This window comes from Gallus gallus, chromosome 9 (genome assembly GCF_016699485.2).
Source record: "Gallus gallus isolate bGalGal1 chromosome 9, bGalGal1.mat.broiler.GRCg7b, whole genome shotgun sequence".
Taxonomy (NCBI): Eukaryota; Metazoa; Chordata; class Aves; order Galliformes; family Phasianidae; genus Gallus; species Gallus gallus.
The window spans coordinates 22,661,946-22,688,955 of NC_052540.1; the positions used below are offsets into that span (position 1 = coordinate 22,661,946).

At 50.2% G+C, this 27,010-nt stretch overlaps 3 protein-coding genes across 10 annotated transcripts in view; all 3 read left to right on the plus strand.

Moving 5' to 3' along the window:
- The first annotated feature begins 195 nt into the window (after positions 1-195).
- SLC33A1 (solute carrier family 33 member 1) lies at positions 196-10,759 on the plus strand. Its single transcript, XM_422831.8, has 6 exons — positions 196-1,056; positions 4,759-4,949; positions 5,562-5,746; positions 6,680-6,797; positions 7,519-7,734; positions 9,368-10,759. The coding sequence occupies exons 1-6, from the start codon at positions 294-296 to the stop codon at positions 9,533-9,535; spliced, it is 1,641 nt and encodes a 546-aa protein (XP_422831.3). The 5' UTR covers positions 196-293; the 3' UTR covers positions 9,536-10,759.
- A 1,202-nt stretch (positions 10,760-11,961) lies between these two features.
- C3orf33 (chromosome 3 open reading frame 33) lies at positions 11,962-15,884 on the plus strand. The gene is made up of 5 exons (XM_040705963.2): positions 11,962-12,072; positions 12,164-12,223; positions 13,832-13,985; positions 14,459-14,553; positions 15,167-15,884. The coding sequence occupies exons 1-5, from the start codon at positions 11,992-11,994 to the stop codon at positions 15,425-15,427; spliced, it is 651 nt and encodes a 216-aa protein (XP_040561897.1). The 5' UTR covers positions 11,962-11,991; the 3' UTR covers positions 15,428-15,884.
- A 1,019-nt stretch (positions 15,885-16,903) lies between these two features.
- Positions 16,904-27,010, plus strand: part of PLCH1 (phospholipase C eta 1) — a 63,684-nt gene continuing 53,577 nt past the window's right edge. For 3 of the 8 annotated variants that reach the window (XM_015291817.4, XM_025153770.3, XM_025153774.3), the window contains exons 1-2: positions 17,201-17,346; positions 26,570-26,684. In XM_015291817.4, coding sequence (XP_015147303.2) covers positions 26,606-26,684 — 79 coding nt within the window. In that variant the 5' untranslated portion in view covers positions 17,201-17,346; positions 26,570-26,605. Of the gene's footprint in view, positions 16,969-17,200; positions 17,362-20,342; positions 20,395-20,610; positions 25,933-26,569; positions 26,685-27,010 lie in introns of those variants that run through there. The other 5 variants (XM_046898596.1, XM_025153769.3, XM_025153768.3 and 2 more) reach the window with 5 other exon arrangements.

The window sequence follows — 27,010 nt, forward strand, 5'->3', positions numbered from 1 at the left end:
GGCCGCCAGCGGGAAGGCCCAGCGGGGCGGTACGGAACCAGCCGCGGCCGAACCGAAACGAACGTCGCGCGGCGCACCCTCAGGCACCACGGGCAGGGCCGGGCAGCCGCCGGAAGTGGCTTCGCCGAGCACCAATGAGACGCAGCCACGCCTGCACCCGCCGCCGTCGCGTATCCGGAAGGGGCGGGGCGTGCTGGCGCGGTGGAGCCGGCGCGCGACTTCTCCTCAGCGGCGGGTGGCGGCGCGGCCTCCGCTCCTGTCTGGGGCCGCCGCCCAGCGCCCGGCCCGGGACCATGTCGCCCGCCATCGCGGCCAAGGAGGGCGGCCGGCAGCGCCGACCCGGCAGTCACCACCACTGCCTGGACGTGAGGAGCGAGGTGCCGCCTGCGCTGGCGCTCTGTGGAGACGGCCCGGCGGGTGGTGAAGCCGAGGCGCTGCTTCCGCCGGAGCCGGAGACACCGACGGCGCGGGGCCCGCGGGGGTGCCGAGCCGAGCTGGGCAGCGTGCTGCTGCTGCTGGCGCTGTACGTGTTACAGGGCATCCCGCTGGGGCTGGCGGGCAGCGTGCCGCTCATCCTGCAGAGCAAGAACGCCAGCTATACCGAGCAGGCCTTCTTCAGCTTCGTCTTCTGGCCCTTCAGCCTCAAGCTGCTCTGGGCCCCCCTGGTGGACGCCGTTTACCTGCGGCGCTTCGGCCGCCGCAAGTCGTGGCTGGTGCCCACGCAGTACGTGCTGGGACTCTTCATGATCTACCTGTCCACGCAGGTGGACCTGCTGCTGGGCGACGGGCAGGGCCGCGGCCCCGACGTGGTGGCCCTCACCGTGACTTTCTTCCTCTTCGAGTTCCTGGCGGCCACCCAGGACATTGCTGTGGATGGCTGGGCCCTCACCATGCTGTCCCGGGAGAACGTGGGCTATGCCTCCACCTGCAACTCGGTGGGACAGACGGCTGGCTACTTCCTGGGCAACGTGCTCTTCCTGGCCCTCGAGTCAGCCTCCTTCTGCAACAAGTACCTGCGCTTCCAGCCCCAGCCCCGAGGCATCGTCACCCTCTCAGGTACTGCCTGGGTACCAGTGTGCGCACCGGTACTAGGAAGGGGATGCTTCCTCCCTGAGCCCAGAGTACAGCATGGTTCAGAGCAAGTCCTATGAAGTGCAGGAAGCTGGCAGAGCTTGTGGCCTGATGGGCTGAGGAAGCTGGGCATTTTCTGCCTGGAGAAGAGGAGGCTTTAGGGAGACCTCATTGCGGCCTTCCAGCACTTGAAGGGAGCTTATAAACAGGAGGGAGAGTGACTTTTTACATGGGAGATAGTGATAGGACAAGGGGGAATGGCTTTAAACTAAAAGAGAGGAGATGTATGTCAGATGTTAAGGGGAAATTCTTTACTCAGAGAGTAGTGAGGCCCTGGCACTGCTGCTCAGAGAGCTGGGGGTGCTTGGCCCCATCCAGCCTGGCTCTCTGGGCAACCTGAGCTGGGAGGAGGTGTCCCCGCCTGTGGCAGAGGTTGTGGCAGAGTGGGCTGTAAGATCCCTTCCAGCCCGACTGTTCTGTGATTCTCTGACTGAGCTCCCAGGTTTCCCTTGGCTGAGTGAGGGAAATCTGCCTTGTCATTGACCAGGCTGAGCTCAGTGCTTCAGAAACTTGGTTACTTTAACTTCTCTTAGTGCCACAACTGTGGAATAGATTACTGTTTAAAAAAAAAAAAAAAACCCACGGAAGCTTTGTCTCTTTAAGAAGGCATTTTGGGACCATCTTCCGGAAGAAAGGCAAGAGGGAATAAGGGAAGTATCTTCTTCCCAAATGGTGAAAATGGTGTTGTTGGCAGGAATAGAAGTGATGAGGGTTTAGTCTTGACCATATTTCCAGTCTGTAAAGGGAGGTCACCTTTAGGTTGACTCAGGGGGATTTTTTTCTTTAATTAATTAAACAGAATCTGATAATGCATCCTTATCTAATTGTTAGTCTAGGGATGTTTGCTTGTCCTGTGTCTTGTCTGTATGTCAGCAAGCACAGAGTACTCCTCAAAGTGCCCCTGCTGTATCGTTGCCCTTGCTTCTCCTTGCTGTGCAGTTCAGCAGTGCTGGTGTGTCTCTTCCCTCTCACTGCAGCAGCAGACTGACGTCTTTCACTGCTGATGCAACTTGGAAATCACTTGTGTACTTAGAGCTTGTTTTGACTTTGCTTACCTTTGCTCTCCAGGGTGTGTTGTTGCTGTCTTTTTTTTTGTTTTAGTTCTGCTTTTATAAAGGTTTTCTTAGAAACATGCTGCCTTTAAAAAAGTGCTAAAATCAAACCAGCTATAGAACCTGTCTGACTTGTGTTGGAGTATTAATCTGGGTGGAGTAGGAAAAGCAGATATCTCTGACATTGTAGTTGCAGGATATGTTGTTTGGGTGAGCAAAACTTACTTGAAGAAGTCTCTTTTCCCTGTCCCTGTGACTGTGCCTCTCAGTTCACCATGTCCATGCTTGTCCAGTAGCAACTGTAGCAGCAGTACCATGAGCCAGCCCTGAAAGGACAGATGTGGCTCTGGTCCCAGTGCTGGTTGTCTCAGAGCTGGAGGAGAGCTGCAGGGAACTTCACAGTGCAGGAACGTGGCTGTTTTTCTGCCAGCTCAGCTCTCTGAACGCTTCTGTTCACTGAGTGCTGGTCTTACAGAAAGAACAAGCCAGTACCTCATGAGCCTGAGTCAGCCTCAGGCTGCGGAGGGGCATAAGCATTAGTTATTCTGTTAATTTTGGGAAATAACGTGAACCAAAGGAGTACCATTCATTAAAAGAAATGCTAAAGTTCTAGAGGAGAAAAAATGTGGAACACATTTCAGTGTTCCTATTGTTTGTGCTAGCATGTATGTGACTTCGGCACTTTGCTGTTCAAGTGGCTTGATTATTTTATTTTTTCCTTTGAAAGCTCACTGGCTGGGTTTGTTGATTCCTGAGCAGTTTGTTACACAGTCATATGAATGCTTGCTGCAGCGTAAAGGAAGAGGTGAAGTGCAGGAAGAAGGAGCCTCTCCAAGGCACCCCAGGTTTATCTTGGCTACTGACTGCAGGGCGTGCTTTCTCCTGGGAGATGTATAGCTGTGTTATTACTAAAGCTGCTGTGATGAAACAACTTCTATCCCACACCTCGCTGATGTTTTTACAGCCTGCTTTATCCCTGGTTGAGTTTTGAGGTTTGATTTTACCCTAGCACAAAGGATTGTTGTTCTAGTGATAGTGTGGAGGCAGAGACAAAGCAGGGATGGGAACGGGCAGCGCTGGTGGCACCAGAAATGCTAGAATATATCTACAGTTTAAAAATGTGTGTGTTTTTTTTTTTGGTCAAGATGCCTGTATGTGGCCTTGTAGCTAATCCAGCTATTGCTGTGTGGCACCTGGCAGGGCTGACCTGATCAGGAATATTCATGTGTTGATGCTCAAAGCTATTTCCATTCCCATCCTGACGCTGCAGTGGTAACGCTTACTGCTGTTATTAGAGCACTGCTCCTGTGTGTCCTATGTACACAGCAGCTGTGAGCAGCATGGCTCTGAGCACTGATGTTTACTCGGAAGATACTTTCAGGGTATTTAAAACAACAATGACAAACAAACCCCAACAACAACAGAGAAGGGAGCAGTCTGACAGTATGGACTATGAGGTCTCTCTTTCAAGATACTTTTGAAAAGGGACAGATAAGTGATGTGGAAGCAGCAGATGTTAGTTTGAAATGCTATTCTTTATTTTAAACTGTAAATGCTGGGGTACAGCTGGAGCAGCCTTTCCATGCCTGCTTCCATGCTTGTGCTGCTTCTTCCTGCCAACGATGAGCAGCTAATGATTGACGAAGCCTTGGCCCCGTCTTTGCCCTTTCACCAGCTCTCCCTTTCAGTTAACTTGAGGCTTCTGGAGTGGCTTCTGATCAGAAAGATGAAAGGTTGCTTTTGTTATATCGTCTGCACGTGATTGAGCTCTTTCTTGCCTCTTTCGCAGAGGTGGAGGGTGGGACTATGTTCTGTCATCTTCTCACCAACTCAAAGCACTTGTCATAAAACACTGATGTGCTTCGCTATTGCCGCCTGCAAGTCCACTGTTTAACAAACATTGTATCTGCTTAATACAGAATGCTTAAAAGACAGCAAATACCATATCCTCTTAAAACATCTCTTTAAGTGACATGATGATTGTATAGGGACTTTGTTCAGAACATCATTACACTTGTTTGGGTATAGATCTGTTTCCTTTGGTTGGTAGATACTGAATGGAGTGTTTGGGTAGTAGATATGAAATGGAGAAGAATTGGGGTGAAAAATGGTCGTGTAACAACACAATGAATTAACTGGAGAGTGGTGGAACAACACTGATGGTTTTTCTCATCCTGTCATGTAACTATTAAATGTGTTTTTTTTCCTTCTTTGTTCACTTCTGGTGGTTTTATGTGCAGCTCCTCAAAATGTTCCCTTTTCTGTTCTCTTTTCCATTGTGCTCATACACAGAACTTGAGCAAAGTGCCCCGGATTGCTGCTGTGTCAGAATCTCAGGCAGACGTGTGGTTATGGATTGAGCAGAGAAGAGCTGTGCCTGCTGCTGTCTGTAGCTGTGCGCTTTGGTTTTGTTGCTTGTTTTCACATGGGTCAATGAGTAATACCTCTATTCAATTTTTTATTACTAGCTGTCCTTTATATTGTTGCAAAATAACCATGTTTCTGCTACTTAGTAAATGTTTAATCAAGTGTTTCTAGCAGCTGCTGGGATAAATGTCTCTTTTCTTTACTTTAGATTTCCTGTTTTTCTGGGGAGCTGTCTTTTTAATTACCACTACACTCGTGGCCCTTTTGAAAAAAGAAAACAAAGAATTAACGCCAACAAAAGAAGAAACGAAAGGCATCACTGATACATACAAGCTGCTCTTCTCAATAATCAAAATGCCAGCAGTTTTGACATTCTGTCTCTTGATTCTCACAGCAAAGGTAAGGAAATACGTTTATGAACTGTTAGATGCCAACACTACAAGAGGTTCCTCAGTCCCCGTGATGTATCTTAGCTTTGCTCATGGTTGTTGTCAGTTCCGAATTCTCACATGGAGTTTGGAAACACAACTGCTTGCACAACAGAAAACATTTGTATTAACATTTGAGTGTTTACCCAAGTACTGAAGAGAAGTTTGATTGCAGTCGTTTATTTTTAAATGTGCCTCTTTACAGTTAGGCTCTCTGTGTAGTCTGCAGTTAAAAGGACAGAAAATGTTTATTTTAACCTAAATCGTATTCCTAGAATCTGCAGCTCTGTACAAACTAGGTTTCCATGGCATCCTCTTGGCAGTTCTGGATACCAGCAGGCCTTTAAGGTACGGGCATGAACACTGTTGCTGTGCTTAATGTTCCTGGTAGAGTTTTGGCATTGATGACAAGAATAGGGTGCAAGTGTAGAATGTATTTCAGAACCAATTTGGAAATCAGTTGACTTTTGTTTCCAATTTGTACTCTGTCACATTTCTGTGTGTATTTGATACCAGGTGAACTGCATTTCTAGTCACACAGTGTCTGCTTTCCCTGGTTTATTTTGTCTAACTTGTGTTGCAGGTTGGATTTTCAGCAGCAGATGCTGTAACAGGACTCAAATTGGTGGAAGAGGGAGTACCTAAGGAGCATCTAGCTCTGCTGGCAGTTCCAATGGTTCCTTTACAGATAATACTGCCTCTGATTATCAGCAAATACACAGCCGGCCCCCAGCCGCTGAACACGTTTTACAAAGCTATGCCTTTTAGGTAAAAACACACAAAACCTGATTTATTGAAACGTGGTGATTTGTGTATTCAGATCAAGTGTTCTAATTGCTTTGTAACTCTGACTTCCAGACAGAAGAAAGAGCGGGTCAGAATATTCATAGTAAGTTGAGCTCTGTCTTGTGCCTTGAAGATGATGCATGTGCTGACATGTGAGGGAGCACAGTGCGCAGCGTCCTCACAATGTGTATACAGTAGCATTAGAGGAGGGCTTTCCTGCTCTTACTCAGTGTCAATAATTCCCTGTTCATGGACTGTTCTGACTAGATTTGGGACTTCATATAATTTAGAGGTGAAGTAAGAAAGGCTTGGTGTGTTGGTGAGTCATTGGGAACATCTGCTGGATGTGTGCTTCACTGAGATCTCCGAGAATAAAAGGTGAATTAAGTGGGTACAGACTGAGGAGATGTCACTTGTATTGAGTGGCTTAAATGGGAGTTTGCTCATGGAATTCTGTAGGAATTCCAATTCTGGAGCAAGCCAAGGAATCCAGCAAATTACTCAATGCTTTTATTCGGTAGATGGATGCTTAATCTGTAACATTCATTACTTGATTATGCTCCAATGCAATTATGTATGCTTTCATTAAAAAAAAAAAAAATTGGTTGTATATTGTGTGTTGCTTCCTACAAAAAGAATTTCTGTGTGAGGGACGGGAGAGGAAGTTAGCATAGGAGGTCTGGCTGTGTCATAGTGATAGGGAAGAGAGAATTATTGAGGTTTGAAGTGTTTGTGACTTCAATGCTTGTTAAATATGAAATATGTAATTATATACAAGATAGTTCTAACTAGATATAAACTATTTCTATTTTAATATATTTTATATGCACAAGTGTTTGATATTTGCTTTGTATCAAGGTATAGAAACATGAGCAGAATCATCTGAAGTACACATTGTCTATCTTATTCCTGCAGATTACTTCTTGGACTGGAATTTGCTTTTCTAGTATGGTGGACTCCTAGAGTAAGACATGAAGGAGGATTTCCTATCTACTACTATGTTGTAGTACTGCTGAGCTATGCTTTACATCAGGTAAGGGGGACAGGAGGGTACTCCATATCTAGAGGACTAGAAGTGCCATGAACAACTCTTGTTCATAGGGAGCGATCTGTTGTGCTATACAACTTTAGTTTTGCAAATATCATTTCTCCCCATTATGGGTGTTCTATTGGTCATCTTCTGCCAAGTTGCTTCCAGTTCACCAGATCTGCTTTTGTTTCCAAGACATTTTCCCCAAAAGCAGAAGCTCAGAAGCTTGGTACCATCGCAAATACCAGTGTTGTGACTGAGCTTTGTAAGCATGGTGATGATCGTGCCTATTGTGCAGCTCTAGAAAGCTTTGTGACTGCTCTATTGATCTGAGGAAACAACATAACAGATCTGATCCAAAGGCCTGAAAACCAAATGTCTGGTACAAACTGGTCTTTGGATCAGAGCAAGCAAAAGTGTTATTTTTATATGCTATTTTATTTGGCCTTGTCATAACTTCTGTTTGATAACCTGAGTAATTCCAGTGCATGTGAGACTGGATCCATTTCTGTGAGTTGATGCGAGCTTCACAGCAACTTGATATTAGTAGAGAAACTGCAGGAGTAATTTATATTGTGCAACTTTAATCTGTTGGGATTACTTTTGAATCAATGTTGCTAACTTCAAGTAATCACTCAAAACAGTGTTTATGTTAGGGCTTTTATTGTCATTGTCTGTAACTGGGGAGACCTTACTGTCCTGTGGGTTTTTATCCCTTCTGTAGATCTCACTGTATAGCATGTACGTTGCAATAATGGCCTTTAATGCCAAAGTCAGTGATCCACTGATTGGAGGGACCTACATGACACTCCTCAATACCGTGTCGAATCTGGGAGGGAATTGGCCATCCACTGTTGCACTCTGGCTTGTTGATCCACTCACGATCAAAGAGTGTATAGGAGCCCCAGAACAGGCCTGTGGAAATGCACTTGAGGCAGAAGTAAGTTTGGAGGCTCTATTCAATTATTTCTTGGTAAAATTGCTTCTCTTAGTATTTTTTGTTCACCTTGGAAAGCCTGTACAGTGCATATTTTACACTTAAAAATTCCCACTAACTGAACTGATTTTCACATCTGGTAAAATTCAATCTGTTTTTATCTGTGTACTCTTCGTAGTTAACATCTTCACCAAAGATTTCCACTTGCAGAGTAGTTGTCCCTTTCTGTCTTAACTGGAGAGAAAAGCTGATGGTGGAAGCACTAGATCAGTTGCTGCATCCTCTGCAGTAAGTGGAGGCTGTAGTTGCTGAGTAAACTTTGCTCAGCCTGGAGCTGTGTAAGTATGCACTCTGTGCTTGGCAGGCTGTCTGTCCCCAGGTCAGTGCAGCTTTGTGGCAGGCTTCAGTTCTGTCTTTCTGGAGGCTTCCTGGCTTCATATCTTGATACCTTCTACCATTATGTTACTTTGCTGTCTTTGATCTCTGCTTTCCACGTGAAGCTAAGCAGTGTGACTGGCTGCCTTCCCAGTTCTGGAGAGCCTGTGGAAGAGAACAGAGAACATATTGTGCTGCTGTGCACGGATCAAACAGCAGCACACACAGCTGCCTCTGAAGCTGGGTTTCAAATTCACCTCCTTGTGGGCAAATGAAAAATTTTAATGCAACTGTCTGGAGGTGTGGAAGTGTGTGGGGGGCTGTATTGTATGGGTTTTTTTTTTCCTTCTAATTGAGATTTTAGTCTTGAATGCCTTTCTGTGTTTACAGGACTCTGGGATGTAGAGGTCCTCTAAACACACACACTGTTCAAACAAGTCGTATTTGACTTCTACAAGTGGAGCTGCCATTCTGACTAGTTGCAGAGGAGAAGCTGCTTCTGCTTAACGTGCCTTTTCAGCATGCATGTCAGCTTGCCACTAACTAGGTCCCCTGTGCTCTGGCATCTGTTGCACTCAAGGCCCTGCTCTTTCAGCTCACTCCTCCAGTGTTTTTCTACATCCTTCCAGTTGGCAGCGTTCCCCCACCACCACTCTCTTCTTCCTCCTAATCTGATTCTGACACATCTTGGAATCACACACATGCTGGCAGAACCTCTGTTCAGAGGATTGCTTTATCTTGGGATCATAGCAGTAATGAAAGATAAACAATAGCAGGAACCATCGTGTACCAAACACTTTACACCCCTCAATGAATTTTTAACTTTCAGTTCTGCAATTAAAAAGCATCCTAGGCATGTTTTCCTCAGACATACACTGCAGGCTGCTCTCTCTGTGCTGTCTGTGGGTTCCCTGTGTGAGGTGCACAGCTGTAATTTCTAAAGAAGCAGTTTGGATAGGAATTTTTGTTCCCCTTGTGAAATTAAGAATAATCGTTGCACCTCTTTATTAGAGTTTACTCCTTTGGCCAATAATCTCCATCTCCCAGATGTTTTACAACAAAGCTTTGTTGCTTCTCACAGTAACTGCGAGCTCCAAAGTCTCTCTCGCTATTTCTGTAAGAAAAAGAGCAAGATTTATTTAGTTAGAATCTTGAAAAAGCACTTAAACTGTAGCTATCCGATGCCTGCTGCTAACAAGTCTTGTGTTTCTGTATCTCCCAGGCAATACTTCATGCCTTTCTTTTTGCTTCTGCCTTTCAGCTCTGCACAAAAGCTGGTGGTTCCTGCGTCACCACCCTGGATGGTTACTACGTGGAATCTGTCATCTGTGTCATTCTGGGGTTTGGCTGGTGGTTCCTGCTTGGGCCAAAGTTCAAAAAGCTGCAGGATGAAGGACAGTCTTCATGGAAGTGCAAGAGGACCAACTGATGCAGTTTAAATACTGGATGGACTCAAGAGGTCATTTTAGTTTTATTACAGAGACGTATCCCATAATCAATAAACAGGAATATAGCTATTTTTACACGCCAAGTTGCTGAAAAAATGTGTGGCTGAAACAGTGGTATGTGTGTATGTGATACCACTTGCCTTCCCGATATGAAAATTCAAGTTCAGAATGTAATGATGAGAAAATGGCACCTATGTACTACATAGATATCCCCATGCTCTAGCTTCAGAGTCATGGCTTCTGATAGAATCAACATCTGAATTTTCCATACAGTAACTATGGAAAAGCTAATTGTGCCACATTTATCTAAACAGCAGCTTTGTTAGCTGAGTTCCAGTTCTTACTTTTCAAACAAATGATGTGGTGCAGGCAGTGGACCAGGGGGAGGATGCGAAAGGCATTCTGACTTGTAGGTTAAGCACATTGTACTACAGAGTTCATTGTGGGAAGAGAAATGTAACATGTCTTTGGGCTTTGTTTCTTCTCACTTTCTGGACTGTAACCACACCTCAGAGGATGAACTCATGTTCCAGAGATTCTTTTAAATGTATTTTCTGGCTTTTATAAGCTTTAAAGATTTATAAGAAAATATTTTTATAAACGAAGTTACCTTTATTTAATTTATTTCCTCTGTTTCAAAGCATTTTGATTTCTTGATGAAAAATGGAAGGGAAGTAAGACTTGGGTAACGCACAATGCTCGGAGCCTTCAGCCCCGGCAGAGCAAACTGCACAGTGTAGGTTAGCACATAAAACACGGGCTTCGAAAGGAGAGGGTATGCAGTGCTTCTGGAGGCAGCTGTTTCGATGGGATTAACTGATAGTGCTGGCTCCTTTGGTGCTGAAATTTGAAGGTATTCTAAATCGGGGAGTAAAAATGTCTCTCATCCCAGCTGGGGGTAGGAAAAGAAGGTGCTGCCTTTGGAACTGATTTGGTGATGACAAACTTGCCAAATTCCTGGCCGGTTGGCATCCGGCCTGCTCGTGTGTAAAGCAAACGGTACATTGTGTGGTTGAGCTGCTGCAGAAGTTGTACTGATCCTTTATCGTGGAAATTTCCTGGTGCATTAATGAAGAATGACTTCTCTCTTGAGTGCCTTAGTGATGTACAGCAAGTCTACTGTACTGCTGGAGACAGGGCACTTGTGAAGTGATGGATGTATGTGGTACATCATTTAAAACAATTAAAAATACCTCTGAAAGGTACGTGATTTGCTTTTCCATTCTCTTTCTTGCCTTGTCAGTACTGGAAGGATTGCACCTTGAGCTCTGTGCTCCGAGCTCCTGGGAGGGCACGGGCTGTGCACCTTTTGTTCCTAGATGCTCCAGAAAAAAACAAAGTTGATAGCGACTTCTGACTGACTGGAGGGGCATAGTGGTGTGCATTAAATGCCTGCATGGTGTAGTGAAGGTGCCAGAAGAGGACAGTGACCAAATGCTGCCTTCGGTACGGAGCCCATTCCTCTGCTTGCTGGAGCAACACCCCTGCGGGCCAGCAGTGAGCCCCAGCTGCACACCCTGCACATCTCCCCCAGCTCCAATCTGCTCTATTCCATCTGTTCCAACTACGCTGAACAACAAAGTAACCAAAAGCACAGGTTTTACTCCCAGACCAGGCCTTCCAGTTTTGTCTCTGCATAAGCACAGCAAGAAGGTAAGAACATAGGGGAGATTTGGAGCCAAAGGATGCGTTTTTAGCCTCAGCCAGATGAGTGCTGCTGGGTTAGGTACCTATGGGCTGCTTATTTGAGCAGCAGCTTGTCTGCGCTGGGAGGGTTTTTTTGTAGCTCCTGTGATGTGGAGAGAAAACTCCTGAACTGCGGAACGTGGGAAATGAATCCATCAATGTTTTACAGTTAACTTTTACTCCGCAGGAGTGATGCACTGTTTCTGAAGGTGCCCGTGTAAGCTGTTAGTAATAAAGATACACTGGGAACTGCTTAACTGATATGTAGCTGAACTCCACTTCAAAACCGAGCTCCAAAGCGGGGCAGCAGGGATGTGAAGTGTGGCAGAGGTCGTTCTGCTCCTCTTTCGCAGCGGCGGCGGTTTGCGCTGTTCGCTCAGCCTTCGGCTGCTGCCGCTGTCGGACGCGGCGCTGAGCGCTGCTGCTGCAGGCGGAGCGGCGGCGGTTCCGCAGCGGTGAGGCGGCCGTGCGGTGCCGAAGGACGGAGATCTGTCCGTGTACGTTACGCTTCCGCTGAGAACGAGATTTGTGCGCGATTTCTACCCGTATGCGGTAAGATTCAAACGTTCACGCGCAGTACGTAAAGGGAACGTTGCTGGAGGCGGAGCGCCCTCTGCCCGCGGGCGGCGCTGCGGGGCGTTCAGCACGGCGGGGCGGGGCGTTCAGCACGGCGGGGCGGGGCGTTCAGCACGGCGGGGCGGGGCGGACAGCACGGCGGGGCGGGGCTGCGGGGCGGGGCGGGGCGGCCGCCATGGCGGAGCGGCGCAGCGCAGCAGCGGAGGGTCTGAGCCGCCTCTCCGAGTGGGCGGACGCGCACCTCAGCCTCGTGCGGGTAACGGGCCGGGGGGCCGGGCTCGGTGCCGGTGCCGGTGTCGGTGCGGCCCGGAGTGGCTGAACGTCTTTTCTATCTCATCTCCCCGCAGAGTCTCAGTGCCGGCGTGGCGGTGGCCGGGCTGCTGGTGCTGGCCAGGAGCGTGCGGCTGGTGAGTGCCGCGGGGCGGGGCGGGGCTGCGGAGCGCCGGGATCCCCCTCAGGGCCGCCCCACAGCTCCGCTGCCCGCGCGGAGCCCCGTAGCGCTGCTCCCCATGGAAGGGCGCCCTCTGCCGGCACCGCCCGCCCTGCGCTGCTGCGGCTCTCGCGCCCGTTTCCCCGTCCCTCCCCGGCTCCTCTGCGCGGTGACCCGGCTCGCGTTCCGGGCGGCGGGGCCGATGGTTGCTCCTGTATTCCCTGTCACCCCGTTTCTGCATTTTTTTTTTTTAAGTCTTTTTAACGTATCATCTTGTTCTCCTCGTTCCTGCTCTCCAGTTCTGCCTCCCCGTTGCACCGCCGCGTGTGCAGCCAGGGAACGACTTCTCTCGCAGTTGTGCTTCAGTTGACGCAGAGTTGATTCCTCTGTCTTTTTCCACACCTCTACGAGCAGAGCAACTTCTCTAACAGTTCTCAGCATAAACCCGGGTCTTCTCACGCTGACCAGGCCGCTGGGGTTTTTCAGTGCCTTTAAGAGCAGATTTGAACCAGTTCTGCTCTTGAGACGTCAGGGCTGCGAGGTCCTAACGGTGTGTCACCGCTGAGACGCCTTGTGCCCGTGGGGGGGTCGGGGGAACAGCTCTTGGCAGTGAGCCGCCTGCACTGCAGGGCGGTGCGCCATGGAGCGCTGCAGAAGTAGCTCAGTTCATAGAATCACAGCATGGCCTGGGTTGCAAAGGACCACAATGCCCGTCCAGTTCCAACCCCCTGCTATGTGCAGGTCGCCAACCAGCAGCCCAGGCTGCCCAGAGCCACATCCAGCCTGGCCTTGAATGCCTGCAGGGATGGGGCACCCACAGCCTCCTTGGGCAACCTGTTCAGTGCGTCACCACTTCTTCCCATCGGTGTGTTGACGATGTGGTCAGTCCTGTGCAGAGAGTTTCCTGCAGTGAGAGCTCTGCAAGTTAATTAGGATTCTTAATTTCGAGCTCTGTGCCATCCCAGTGCATCCTTTCCCTGTCCCCTCCCAGAGCAGCAGCTCTGTTCCTGCACTGCAGCTGTTAAGCTTTGTTTCCCTGTGTGATCATATAACTCTCCTTTGAATCCTGTTATGAGCAGAATGTAGTATCGAATTCAGTCATCTTGTGATCTTTGCAAGGGTACACACCTGCTTTTGTCCCTCTCCTCTTTACTCCCTTATCAAAGGCTGCGTTGTTCCTTCCATCCTCCGCTCTACCTTTGTTGTTGCTGTGCCTGTTCTTTGCTGGTGTCTTCAAACCCTTCTTGGCTTCCTCTCCCCCATCCTATCACCAACCGGACCATTTCTAAACCCTCTTTTCATGGTCAATCCAGTTGACTTCACCACGTATTGCTCAAACCCACCCATTTGTTTCTCTCTAAGCTTTCGTGCCCGTGCCTCGTGCTGAACACCCTGCAGAACGGGGGGCGTTCCTGAGTGTGAGGGCTGCTGTGTGTCTGCAGCTCATTGCTGTCTAACAGAAAGCAGTTGCTCGTGCTGCCTAACAGCATATCTGTAAGTGGCCAAACATCTGTAGGGGTTGGATTTGACTGTGACCACTCTATGTTTTGTGTTTTTTAACACTTGTTCTTCTTCCTGTCAACAGACAACGAAGTTTACGAGTGCTTTGGACGTACCCGCAGGGTTTGTAGAAAAGAATGTGAAATTGCGAGGGAAAGTGCGTCGTGTCACTGAGAAGGGTCTGGAAGTTGAACACGTTCCCATTAGTGTTCCTTTCATTACCTCAATACAGAGAAAATGTAAGTAAAAGTACACAGAGGGAAATGAAATGCACACAGAAGTAGGTCAAGAGTTTTTTAAATCCTATTCTTGGAAGCAGGTGGTTGGGAATCAATGCGATGTGAGGCGCTGTGCCTTTGCAGGGAGCGGTGCTGAGCTGAGACGGAGGTGAAGTTGCAGTCTGGCTTTGCCCTTTGGTCTTCCCATGCTGTACAGATGGGAAACTGAGGAATGGGAGAGCTCTGTAGGAAGAGCTTGCTGATACTTTAATAGCAGTAGCATCATTGCAGTATATTTCTGGCAGCAAAACTCAAATGTCTGGGCAGTTTGTTTGCATGGTTCCTCTCATTCCAGGGGGAAAAACCCTAGAACTTATTTATTTCTTATAAAGACTGTGGGAATGGACTCATTAACAGCAGCTGAGGCAGTGTGCAAAGCATGACAGCTAACTTGCATGCTGTATTTGGTAAAGGAGTGCTGTGTCTGTACCCAGGGCAGTCCGAGGGTCTCTTGTTGGTGAGACTGGCCGGCGTGGAGCTGACCCCCGAGGGCACGGTGTGGCTGCAGAGAGAGCTGAAACCCTCACAGGTGATCTGGTTCCAACTTCTCGGGAGGGAGCACTTGGCACTCGAGTGCCTTGTGTTAGTAAATAAGGTAAATGGGGCAGTAAGAATGATTTAAATCTGTGCTGTGGGGTTTGACTGCAATCGTACAGTTATCTCAGTACATAGGAATGTTATTAATGCCATTTCATAGTATCACAGAATGGCCTGGGTTGAAAAGGACTGCAATGATCATCTCGTTTCAACCCCCTGCCATGTGCAGGGTCGCCAACCAGCAGACCAGGCTGCCCAGAGCCACATCCAGCCTGGATTTATATTTAAACGAATCTGAAGTAATGTATTTTTAGATCAGATTCTGAGCTGATGGTACCCGTGGGCCAATCTGGCTGCACCGTGCAGTTCTGGCGGGCTTAATGTTCAACCCATGCAATGCCTTCTCAGAGCTCCTTTGCATGAGTACTGTTTTAAAAGTTAGCTGAATTTCGCTCAACTTTGTTAAACGTGTTAAAAGTTTCTTTCTGTGTGCGGATAGATTCAATGAGAAGCAGAGTCTGTACCTCCATGGCAACACGCACATCTGCATGCATGCACTGCTGTAAGGGATAAGGGAATGTGACATTCCCCGTGCTGTTCCGTAGGGCCGATTTTCCAGCGTGTGCTTAAATGAAGAGGTCCTGAGAGAAGGGCTTGGAAGAGCAGCAAGGATAGAAGGACTGCAGCATGATTCTCACCTGTTCTGGGAGCTGCACAAAAGACTTCTCCGAGCAGAGCTGAAAGCCTTGAGGAAAAACAAGGGGATATGGAAAGAAGAAAGCTTCTCCGAAAGGATTAGAGATCGGATGAGCAACAGTAAATTCATGCGGACATTGAAACGCTTTGTGAGCTGGTTGAGAAGCTAAGCTGAAGGGTGGGAAGGGAGGCTGGACGGGAAGCAGGGCAGTTCTCTGTGCTACATGCTTCGTGTAAAGTGTAAGTTAATGCTCACAAGTGCCAGCACTTGGGGTTCCTTGCCTTGAACAGAAAACCCAAGAACTACGGCGTGCTGTCTCATGTAATCTGTATGGGAGTGAAGTGTAGTGATATCAGGCAGGACAAGAATGGAAGTGTGGTTAAACTAAACTGTTCCTCAGCATCCTAAGTGACGTGTCTGGTTCCCCCTGCTGGGTACCCCGCAGCTGTGAGCAGCAGTGACGTTCTCCTGATGGTTGTAGAAATACTTGGATCAGATGGACATCATCCTTTTGGAGTTGGAGAAAGGGGACCAGAGCACAGCAGGGACTCGCTGTGTTTCTCAGAGCGCTGTGAGGTGTGTGATTGTGTCTGTAAACAATCCCAGAATAAAGACTGAATTTCTTACGGTCGTTGTGGCTGAGTGTTGTGTGTCGTCTCCCACACTCCTAATTATGTGACTGAAGTACTTCATGCATTTTTTTCTCTGTATTTCTCAGGCAATGAGATGCCCAAGAGAGCAATGTGGTCTGAAAAGCTCCATTATCTGAGCCCTGCTGCCTGGCTACTCCGCCACCCCTCCTGTGCTGACTTCAGGGCAGAACCGCGGCTCCTGAAAGCAGCTTTTCCTTAGGTAGAAATATAGAATCATAGAACCATAGAATCACCAACGTTGGAAAAGACCTATGGGATCACCCAGTCCAACCATCCACCCATCACCAGTAGTTCTCATTAAGCCATGATATATGCAGTGGATGTTCGTTCCTGGGTCCTCTCAAGGTGTGTTTCTTGTCGAGCACAGTGCAGCTGTGTGTCAGTGTGGGTACCTGGGGGCTCTGCAGGCAGGTCTGATGGAGTGCAGCCAGCATCGGCTGTTCAGAAACAGCACCAAAACACCTCCATGGGGCGCTGACAGCCGGGTGGGACTCGGCCAGCAGAGCACACGGTCATACAGACACAGCACTTCTCGGGGCTGGGTGGAGGCGGTCCTTTTTAGCCATCCTCACCCATAAGGAGTTCTTCCAGACGGAGCGCTCACAATGTGCACGTGGACTTCTGCCGCAATAAACACGAGAAAATTTGCCACAGACTGTGTTGTTTTGTAATTGAGCTACAGCAGAATTCATCACCCAGATCCTCCTTAGGGCTGAGACAAAGAGCTGTTGAGACAAGGAAGGGCTCCGGCTGTGAGTTCGGACCCCTCGTTACTGTTGCGGGCCGTGTGCGGTAACAACATCGATCCCACCAGGTGCCGTTGGTGCTCTTATCAGCCCGGGCTGAGCTATGAAAACAAAACCAAACGCAATCGCCGAGGAAAGGGAACAGCTGTGGCTGTGCGGGAGCGCCGCGCTTCGTGTGCGAGGAGCGGCACAAACGAGCCCGGCTGCGAACGGGGCAGCGCCTCGGCCCGCGGGGGACCCGAGGGCGGCGCTCCCCGCAGCAGGTGCCGCCCGCAGGCGGCGAGGCCCGGCCGCTGTGCCCGCTCCGCTCGGTGAGGGGGAGGGCCGGGGGCTCCGCGAGGAGCGGCCGCAGAAGGGGCCCCGCGGGCGCACAATGGAGCAGGTTGAATGGGAGCGGGCTCGGGGCCGCCGCAACACCGGGGCTGGATCGCCGGGCGGCGCTGCGCCGCGGGGCCGGAGGGCGCTCCGCTCCGGGCCGGGGCGGCTCCGGGTTTGCCCTGAGCTCCGCGCCGGAGGGCGGGCCGGACCGGGCCGGGCGGCGGCGCCGTGCGTTTGAACCGGAGAGCGAGCAGGTTGGGGAGAGCGAGCCGCGGCGCGTGCGGCCCTGAGCGACACGGGGGGCGGCGGCCGCGAGGAGCCCCGCGAGGAGCCGCACGGCGGCCGGAGCTCCGCGCGGCGCCGAAGTTGAGGTGCGGGTTTGTGAGGTGACTTTCGGCGGCCGGAGCTGCGGGGCGGCGGGCACGGCGGGGGGACTGCGTCGCCTTCGGTCCCGCGGAGAACCGCGCCGGGGGAATTACGGCGCGTGGCTGAGACGCGGCGGCTGTCCGGAGGCCCGGCTCGGGTCCCGGGCTGGGGGCGGCACGGCCTGCCGGGGCTGAGGTCCCGGGGGAGCGGCGCCGTCCCGGGGCCGCGCTCGGGTCGTTCGCAGCCGTGTCAACTCCGGCGCTTCGGTTCCGGCGGAGCGAAAAGTGTTACTGAACTCCGCAGGGAGGCAGGGAGGCAGACGGCCGCGTCCCACGGAGCGGTCTCGGGCCCTTTGTTTGAGGGGCGGCTGTGAGGTGGCTTTACTCGGCGCGTGGCCGTGAGCTGCGGGGGGGGCGGCGAAAGGACGGCGCGGGTCGCACTGCGGGCAGAGCCGGGCTGTGCGCTGCGGGGGGCTGCAGAGGGCTCCTGAGGCGCTGCGACCCCGGAATGCGCCTACAAGAACCTTTTGTTTTTAAACCGCTGCGTTTGTTTTCTGCTTGTTGCAGAAAGGGAGGATGTTTCAGGGAAAGCACGTCTCCTCCAGCCGCTAAAACCGTGCGATTGGTGAGAACGACGGGACTGGCTGGTCGCAGCCCAGCTGCAGGTGCCTCCCGGCTTTACCCGCCCGCCCCGCAGCGGTGCGATCGGCGCCTTAATGCAGCCAGGCCGGCTCTGCCCGGGGGTTGCCTGGGGAATTGATTTAATGCCTCGGGCCTTTCATGCCGCGATGGCTTTGATCAGATGGCAAAGCCGGGCTGCAGCCACGCAGGAGCTTTCTTCCCCCTCCCTTCATTTTTATTGTGCTTAAGGAAGTCTGGAAGTTAAAAGGAAAACTGTATGAATTTTGTGGTCCGTCGGCAGGGCTGCCAGAGCTGCTGTGTTCCTGGGACAGTTTTCCTGCCTGTGCCTTCTGAGATCAGACTGTGGTGTTTCACTGCCTTGTGGGGTCTCACTGAAACTTCTTCTTGGTGTTTTGAATTCTCTTGAAGGCGTTGAGATGCAGATGCTCTAGAAGCACAGTTATGGTGGTGTTTTCCTCTTGGTGTGATAGGATGCAGGGCATATTCTGAGCAATCATCCGTTTATAAACAGGAGGGGGAACGGCTGTTTGTGAGGGTGGATAGTGATAGGACAAGGGGGAATGGTTTTAAACTGAGACAGGGGAGGTTTAGGTTGGATATGAGGAGGAAGTTTTTCACGCAGAGGGTGGTGACGCACTGAACAGGTTGCCCAAGGAGGCTGTGGGTGCCCCATCCCTGCAGGCATTCAAGGCCAGGCTGGATGTGGCTCTGGGCAGCCTGGGCTGCTGGTTGGCGACCCTGCACACAGTAGTGGGGGTTGGAACTCAATGAGCATTGTGGTCCTTTGCAACCCAGGCCGTTCTATGATCCTGACTGCTGTACTGGAAGAGCATGAAAGCTGCCAACCAGCAAAGCGCAGCTCCCTGGGGCAGTGGGGCTGAGCGCTGTGCAGGGATTCATTGCCTTGTGCCACGGGGTCAGAGCTGTGCTTGGGATAAATCTGCCTGCGCTTCCCAGGCCACAGGCAGGAGGTGCTTCCATTGCAGTGCTGCTGAGGTTGGCTGGTGTTGGTGCGGACCAACCGAATTGCCAGGAAGTGTGTGTGTGCACTTTGTTTGTTTTAGAAAACCGCTCTTGCACTCTGTACCAAAGGTGGTTTCCTTGTTCCAATCTCCACAGACACTGAGGACGTTACCATTACTCCAGAGCCTGCCTCTGCTTTCCCAGGGCCCCAGTACGTGTGGCCTTTTTTAGGTCATCTTTCTTTACAGAAGCTCCATTTTGTTGTGCCTGTTAGATGAGTGATGTGAATGCATCCGAGAGATGGGAGGGCACCATAGGGGACTGGAACGTGGGAGGAAATAACCACCACTGCAAATAGCCACTATCTGAGCCCCCTCCAGAGGCAGCGGAGGTATGGAGGTGTGGAGAAGAGGTGGGCAGAGGTACTGAGAGCGTTCTGGGGGCACACACCTGTTGCAGTGCTAGGAAAAGCTGGGGGCAAAACATTAAGGATGCAACATGTTCTGTGGTGGGGGCGTAAGGCAATAGGTGAGCGCTGCAAAACCACTTCAGTTGTGTTTGGCCACGTGCATTAGCGCAGCATATGGTTCCTGGCAAGAGGTGTCTGCGTGAGTCTCTTCAACCTGAAATGACTGAAGGCTGCTTGCAAGAAGTTTCAGGTGGAGGCAGTGTGCCGTGTGAAGGAGCCCATGCACTGTGACAGCTTGATTTATTGGGATTGGCACAAAGCTCATGTACCCGTGCTCATCAGGCATGGCCAAGCATATCACTGAGTGGGGTGCAGGATGTGCTGACTGTCTGCTGGGGTTTGAAGCGGGCATTGCTGAGCTCATAGGAGCGTGCTTCCTGTGTTCCGTGCTCAGTCCCAGCGGTGGCAGCAAATTTGTAGTGCACCTGTAGGCAAAAATGGAAGAATATTTGCAGTTGCCAACATTAGCACTTGATGGCAAATGCAGAAGTTCTTTTGGAGGTAGCAGCCTTCATCCCTGCTCCTTTTGGAGTCTGGGTCTGCATCTCCGTTGGTGAGTAGCCCAGTATCATGCCAGATGCAAATAATCTCTGCCCACAGCTGCCTGCGTTGGCATAGGCTCTTCCCAGGCATCTTATTTTTATCTTTGTATTTTATCAAATAGTTTGAATTATTGCGTGTGCTGCCAGAGCTACGTAGGCTGTAGTAATAGCTGGAGCAGCAGCTGAAATGGAATGTTTTTCATTTCAAGTAATAGTCTCATATTATGTTACCAGTGGGTCTGACGATGACTTGTCTGAATTACCATCCTCGCTCTGAGAGATGGGTGCTCCTGGCACCGCCTGCTGTGCTGCCTGCCTTCTGCAGGGTGTGCCAGCCCGTCTGCAGAGGAGGAGCCCTCGAAGGACTTCCCCGAAGGGGAGGAAATGTGTGCCTCCAGTGCCAGAAACAAAGCTGTGGTTTTTCCCAAGTCACGCTAGGTAAGAACAAAGTAAGCTTACGCTTCGTGTTTGTTGTCATGACTTCGCGCCTTCAGAGCATCATTTTGCTGCTGGGATGGGATGTGGAATCTGCATTGGGTGTTTTCACAAGCTCTTAAATATGTGTCATTAACAGCTGTTGGGTGAATTTCCTGCTGTGTTGAGTCTCTGCCAACATCTACTCCTTTCTGTTGTCTTTCATGTTTGACACTTCAGGCAGAGGTGCACACGGTGAAGCGATGCTCACCACATCTGTGGCTGAAAGCAGAGCTCAATGGGCTGTCGGCAGAGCAGCGGTTCGCCCCGCTCCCAGCAGCGCCCCCAGACTGAGCAGTGCGCGTTATTCCTGGCTTCACGTGGTGCTGCAGTTCATTGGAATCCTTGGGAATGTATCTCCATGTTTCCCATGGGTCAGTCTGTACCTGGAGAACTGAGGCATGAGCGAGGTGCCCCTGGGTGCTCGTGAACTGCTGCTCGAGGCCAGTCGTTTCTCCATGCGTTGGGGCTGTTGGTATTGCTGTGGGTGGCTCTTAAAGCTGCCAGTCCTGGGCATGCTGTGCGTTCCTCTGCCTGCTCCCGAGGGGAGCTGGTTTTATCCCATAGGAGAGACTGGAGAACGTATAGAAGAATCTTCAGGATGATGGTGGAACCCGAGGTTGTGCTGCAGGTGGTGCACTGAAACAGTATCACCAGCGGGGCAAAGCAAGTTCTGTCTGTGCAGATGAAAACCTCCAGCATAGACTCTTGTGTTCAGCATTCACGATTTGCAAACGTGTGTGCAGCAGTACCGACAAGTGATTTGGATTAGTGCCTCAGGGTGCAGAGAGCTGGCAAAAGCAGCTGGAAGGTGTGCGGAGCACTGGAAAGCCACGTAAAGAAAACAGCCCTGCGCACTCACTGGTGTTTATCAGCTCCATGCCTGGTGGGATGAGTGATGCTGAGCGCGGGGCGTGCGAGGTAGGTGTCCTTTGGAGCCGCGCCTGCTGAGCGCTGGAGGCAGCAGCGTGCTGCACTCCTGGAAACAATTCCTCCACAGGAGAAAAACAAATTCCACTTCGGCTGCTTGAGGAATGGGGAGCAAATGCTAATTCCCTTTCAGGGTCTGTTGCCATGGGGAGTCGGTTCAAATCCTTTCTAATGCGGTCCTCAGCAGCAAGTTGTGCTGACACATGCTTTTCACGACTCCCCAGAAAGAGCAGAGGAATGACTTGAAACAAAAGCTCTGCCAGAATTAATGGCCAAGGAAGGTTAGGGCTTGCTGTTTGCTAACGTGGGCTGGGCAGATAAGGAAGCTGTCCGTTGCAGAGCCCAGCGCAGCCTGGTTGGCCTTCGGCCACCGTGCCATGTGCTTGCAGGGCAGGAATGGTGCGGGGCAACTTGTGCTGCACAGGGAGCTCTCTTCTTCCTCTAGAAACCGTTCTGAGGGAATGCAATAAGAAAAGGATCAGATATTGGCTGATTTTCCCTTCTGTTACCAATCATCCTTCTTTCATGCTGAATACTCCCTGTTGAAAAGGGAGTGTCACTTTGGGACAGTTTTTGATCTTCCTCTTTATACTGCAAGATACTTTAAATTCTAGGAAGCACTCACGTATAGAGTGCGTAGTTGAGAAAGGGAAAAAAAAGGCTTAGTGAGGTAGATGGGAATTCTTTATGATAGCAATGCCAATTTTGTAGGCAAAATTGGTTTTTTGCAACAGCATTGAATTTACAACCTGATGTTGCTGGCATGCCCTGCCTGTTCTGCACTTGCCCTGCATTTGTGATATTAGTAACATTTCTGCAAGCTATTTTGAATAAATGTAGATATTTGATGCTGATTGCAGTGGAGATTTGCACGGATGATGTGTGGAACCCTTAAAGCCTGTGGTTGTATGGCAGTTAAGTCTCAATCTGCCTGAATTCAGACCAGCTTAAATGCTTAGCAATATTTGGGTGACTGTCAATGCCTTAGCGAAAGGAAAAGCCCAGGGCTGCAGGCGGGTGGGTACCCTGTGAAATACTGTCATATGGAGGGTTTGTAATCTTTTTGGATGCCATTTGCAGGCCCAGTGATGGCTAAGCTGTTCATCTGATGGCTACTTTGTTTTGGAGATACTGTTTAAGTGCTGCCTTTGCTGTGTAACATCTGGTTTCGGTGTGCAAGCTTGAAGGTTTTTCTACAGGAAGAGCTGATGTTTCTTTCTTTACAAAGTGACCAAACGTGGACTAGGAGCGGTAGCTACTTCTCTCCTGCCTCCGTATTAAGCCTTCCTTGCAGGGAGTCACACCAGATGACCTTCAAAGGTCCCTTCCAACTCAAACCATTCCGTGGTTCTACGATGGTGTGTTGATGGCTGATGATAAGCAGATGCGTGAGGAAACCTGCAGGCTTTTGGAACCTGTTCCAGAGAAAGAAAGTTGGCAAAAGCATGAGTTTTCCTGGTTGCACGTTGTGATGCAAACTAAAGTGCAGATGACTTCACTCCATGTCTTCGGTATCTATTATTTCAAAATATGAACATAGTGGAGGGCTGAGTTCTTGGGCCAGTGCAGGTAAGCTGGGATCAGTGTCCTATCTTCTCTGCTTGCTGCTGCAGTGAGCGTGCCACGCTGCTGAGTGAAGGCAGTGCCTTTAGAAATGCTGTGGGGCTTGGTCTGCAATGTCTCTTTTGTTCTGTTCCCAAGATATTCAAGGAAATCATTTCCTTATTCTCAAGCTTAAGGTAGATGAGTTACGCTCTCTGTCCTAGCGGTCCATGTGGACCTGTGAAGCTAACTTCCTTGGCTTTTGAGTGCCTTGGTGTTCAATGAGGAAAGTTCAAGGCGTTACTTCCACTCTGATGAGGTGTTTATTTTTCCAGTTTGCAATACCTGGAAGCTGTGTGTGTGATGGGGGTCGGCAGAGGTTTGGGGTGCAATCCCAGGTGCCAGATTGAGAGAGAGCCAATGTGTGCCTGGGAGGCGTGCTCCTGCTGCTGGCTCCATGCAGAGGGCCTGCTGCCCTCCCACACAGATGGCAGGAGCTGCCCGTCTGCTCTACGGCCACATCTGGAGCTCATGCAGAATTACTGACAGTAAGGTGCTTAGCGTGTCCTTTGTTTGGTTCTATGTTTCTCTTCCCATTTCTAACCTGATTTTTTCTTGTCTCTGTCATTCTTTTACTTTATGCCTCTTGTAGCTTCCAGAATCCCTGAGCTATTTTCATTGTAAAATTTATCACCAATAGTATTTGAAATGAGTGCAAGTTTCCAAAATCTGGAACTTCTGTGTATTGTTTTCTGGACTTCCTTTTCTGCTGCGGATGGAATTGCCAGTCACACGGGGGTTTCTATATTTCAACTTTGCAGAGCTTATTATGGAATATTTATTTTTCCCGTGCACCATTTTTTGCTAGCGAAAGGAATCCCTTTTTTTGATTCTTTCTGCCCTGTTGGCTGGGCTGGCAGTGGAACGTGAGCTTGGAAGCTGGAGCTGTGGCTTTGGCAGGGGAGGTACCAATGAGCCGCACCACCCGCTGCTGGCAGGAACCATTTGTGCTATCAGACTGACTTAATGTTATCTGTCAGAGTGCTTCAGGAGCAGGAAGGGGAGAGGGCAGGTGAGACAAGAGGAGATTAGCAATCTCTCCGCCCTGTATATTGCTGGCTTAACTACCAACTCATCTGTCTGAGTGTTCTGCAGAGAGCTGTGCACAGGACAAGGGAGTTCCCACGTGCTAAATGGACGTGTGTGGGAGCAGGGCTTGGGGGTGCTGCCCTGTTGGTGTCCAGCCTGTGCAGCAAGAAGTATCTGTTACAGCCCACAGATCAGCCTCTGCCTTCAGAAGGATCTTTTATGTTTGGCTCTACGAGTTCTAGAATCCATTTCATAAGATATTTTCAGAAAACTTTCCTTGGGAGGAGTTTCCCCTGCTATCGTAATGATAACAAGGAGTCACATTTGTTCATCTCATCCCCGTGTATCCACACAGATGTGTTTCTGCGTGCGCAAGTATGCATGCATGCACATAACTCGAACTTATTTTTTTCTATCAAACTTGAGCAAAATCGTTTACTTTCAGTAATAACTCCCAGGATCCCAGCTTCGGGATCCTGCCTGCATCCCCCGCTGCTGGGGGAACCTTTGTTGTACGCAGCAGCACGGTGCTGTGCTCTGAACAAGGGCGTATTGTGTGAGCTGGGAGGGAGGGGAGGGGGCTGCGGGGTTCCTTCAGAGCTGTGATATGAGTTCTGCGGGGGAGCTGAGCGAGAGATGCGATCTCTCTTTCTTTGTGTAAATTCCAACTGATAAATACTTGAGACAATTTTCGTAGTTAAAACACGGCGATGATTGCCTTTCCAATGCCTGAAGGAAAATCCTGGCAGTTGGCTGGGTAGCAGGGATAACGTTATTTCTGCCCTTTCAAAGTAACTGTCAGCTTGTGCCTTACTAATTAACACCAGAAGAGTGACCGTAGTTGTGGTGAGCTATAATGAAAGCTCATGGCCTGCGAGGGCAAAAGTCCAAGAAATGCACAAGTCTGGCAGAGTTGTGATGGGTATTACTGTGTAGTGGTCCCGGTTCCAGTAAAATAGGCCTTTAAACGCTATGTGGTCCATACCCAAAACGTAGACTGTAATGGAGACAGATGGGCTGGGTGCAGGTGGGAGGGAGATGAGATGGGTGACAGAGGCAGACCAGGGCTGGTGTGGCTGCTGGGCCGGGCCTTGGCCAGACAGCACAGGGGATCCAGTGAAAGGATGCGTCTGAACAGCAGGTCACTTTTAATACAAAAGAAATATGAAATGCTGATTTGTTGAGCTGTAACCGTAACTGCACGGTAAGCCCTGCTGGGTGGGATGGGGCTCTGCAAGGCCCAGCTTGCAGAACAAAAGGCTGACATTGTCTGAATGGGAGTTGGGTGAACTGGCTCAAACACAGCCTCGTCTTGAGTTATAGCCACCAGCTTATTAATGAGTTAACTTATACTGTTTTGGTCTCTGAAAATAATTGTTCTAATTGTTGCTATTGTCCCGGGTTGTGGCAGTGGAACTGCAGAACAGCTCATGGTGGAAGCTTTCCCAGGCACCGGAGGGGGATTGTTTCCCACCTCATTGTTACTGCTTGGCTTCAGCTGCTCGCGCTCCCTCGCTTGGCTGGGCTTTGCTTGGCGTTGGCATGCTGTGCTGGTCCATTTTAACTGCCTGATACATACTGCTGCCTGGGTCTGGGGAACGCTCGGCCCAACAGAGCTCTGGGGCTCATGGCCAGAAACACTGCTGTCTGCTCCAGGCGCTCGGGTGGGAGCATCTGCTGCCCATTACCCATGTGTGCTCCCACGCCCTTGTCTCTGCTGGGAGGCATACCCGTCCTGTGCTGGGATCCTCAGCCTTGGTGGGCTGGGGGTATGTTGGGCCAGCATGGACCTGTGTGGGAAGGGGTTGGTGCCTGTCTGTCCCTTTCTCCTGGGGTTCTCTGTTTGGTTCTTGTGATGGGGGTAAAACAGAGACATGGGAAGCAAGGAGATAGTAAAGCAGATTGATGGTTCATCAGCTGCTTCAGCACAACGTGGAGCTGGTAAGTGGGACTCTGAGCTGAGAGCATCTCTTTACTCTGTAAAGCTGGGGTCCTGGGGCTGAAGGGTGTAAACTTCACATAGCTGATGTGACCAGACATCCTCAAAAGTGCTGCCCACGCTGCTGTCCCTAGAAGTGTCCATCTTCAGCTCCAGGGGTGAACATCCCCCAGTGTTTTGATTCCTTTGATTTGCTTTATTTATTTATTTATGTGGAAGTTTATCTGGGGACGATATGTATTGTTTTACGGCGTTGTTGGATGCACTGGCAGTTGTTAAATGTGGGACAGCATCATTAAATAGATCCGATCGATCCTCTCTCGTGGCCATGTGATGGCCTGCAGGGCTGTGGGGCTGGCTGTAGCAGCAGGGTGCTCTGTGGCTCGGCAACGCTGTGCTGGTGGGAGCTGCCCCATGGGGTCCAGCTGGTTGCAGGGGCTCTATCTGCACCTGTCCTTTCCTGTGCGTCTCTGGAGGTGGGCTGGTGTGTTTGGAGAATGAAGGGCTGCATTTGCTGTAGTACTTTGAGGGTAATAAATGATTTGGCATAAAGGACTTAGATAAGCTCTCTTTTATAGTTCCAGCAGTTATGCATTTCTTGTAAATGAACTAAGTTACTCATTCTGTCTCTCTTTGTAGGGTGGCTTTCTTTGATGGTGAGCGGAAGGTCTCAGGATGAGTTACTGGAGTCTGGATAAGAAAAGCTGTCTGCAGTACTGCAGACACTTCTTGGCAGACAACGGCGTGTTTCATGGTAAGCAGCAAGCTGTATTGTTGCCTTCTTTTTCCTGCTGAATCCAATGCAATTGAAGCTCAGCTGTGGGGTGCAGGGCAGCTGCAGCACAGCCTGGCGGCAGAGGTTCTGCTGGACAGCACTGCACAAGAGATGCGTGTGTGTCCCCAGGAATTAGCATGTTGCTCCTGACACCTACAAGAGGAGTTCATAGAGCTAAAAGGGCTGACAGAGGCTTTTAAGGATTAGCTTGTTGTCTGCGTGCCTTTTGGAGCCTTCTGATCCTGTAGCTTCTGGCAAAGGGCAGTGGTAAAACAGGAGGGATGAATGTCTTTACTGGCTTCTTG

Bases quoted from the DNA above. Each gene is read 5' to 3' on its own strand.
- SLC33A1 (XM_422831.8), top strand. From the start codon at position 294: ATGTCGCCCGCCATCGCGGCCAAGGAGGGCGGCCGGCAGCGCCGACCC. The intron at 4,950-5,561 runs GTAAGGAAATAC...CTTGTGTTGCAG, and splicing joins TCTTGATTCTCACAGCAAAG to GTTGGATTTTCAGCAGCAGA. The intron at 5,747-6,679 runs GTAAAAACACAC...TTATTCCTGCAG, and splicing joins TACAAAGCTATGCCTTTTAG to ATTACTTCTTGGACTGGAAT.
- C3orf33 (XM_040705963.2), top strand. From the start codon at position 11,992: ATGGCGGAGCGGCGCAGCGCAGCAGCGGAGGGTCTGAGCCGCCTCTCC. The intron at 12,073-12,163 runs GTAACGGGCCGG...ATCTCCCCGCAG, and splicing joins CGCACCTCAGCCTCGTGCGG to AGTCTCAGTGCCGGCGTGGC. The intron at 12,224-13,831 runs GTGAGTGCCGCG...TCCTGTCAACAG, and splicing joins TGGCCAGGAGCGTGCGGCTG to ACAACGAAGTTTACGAGTGC.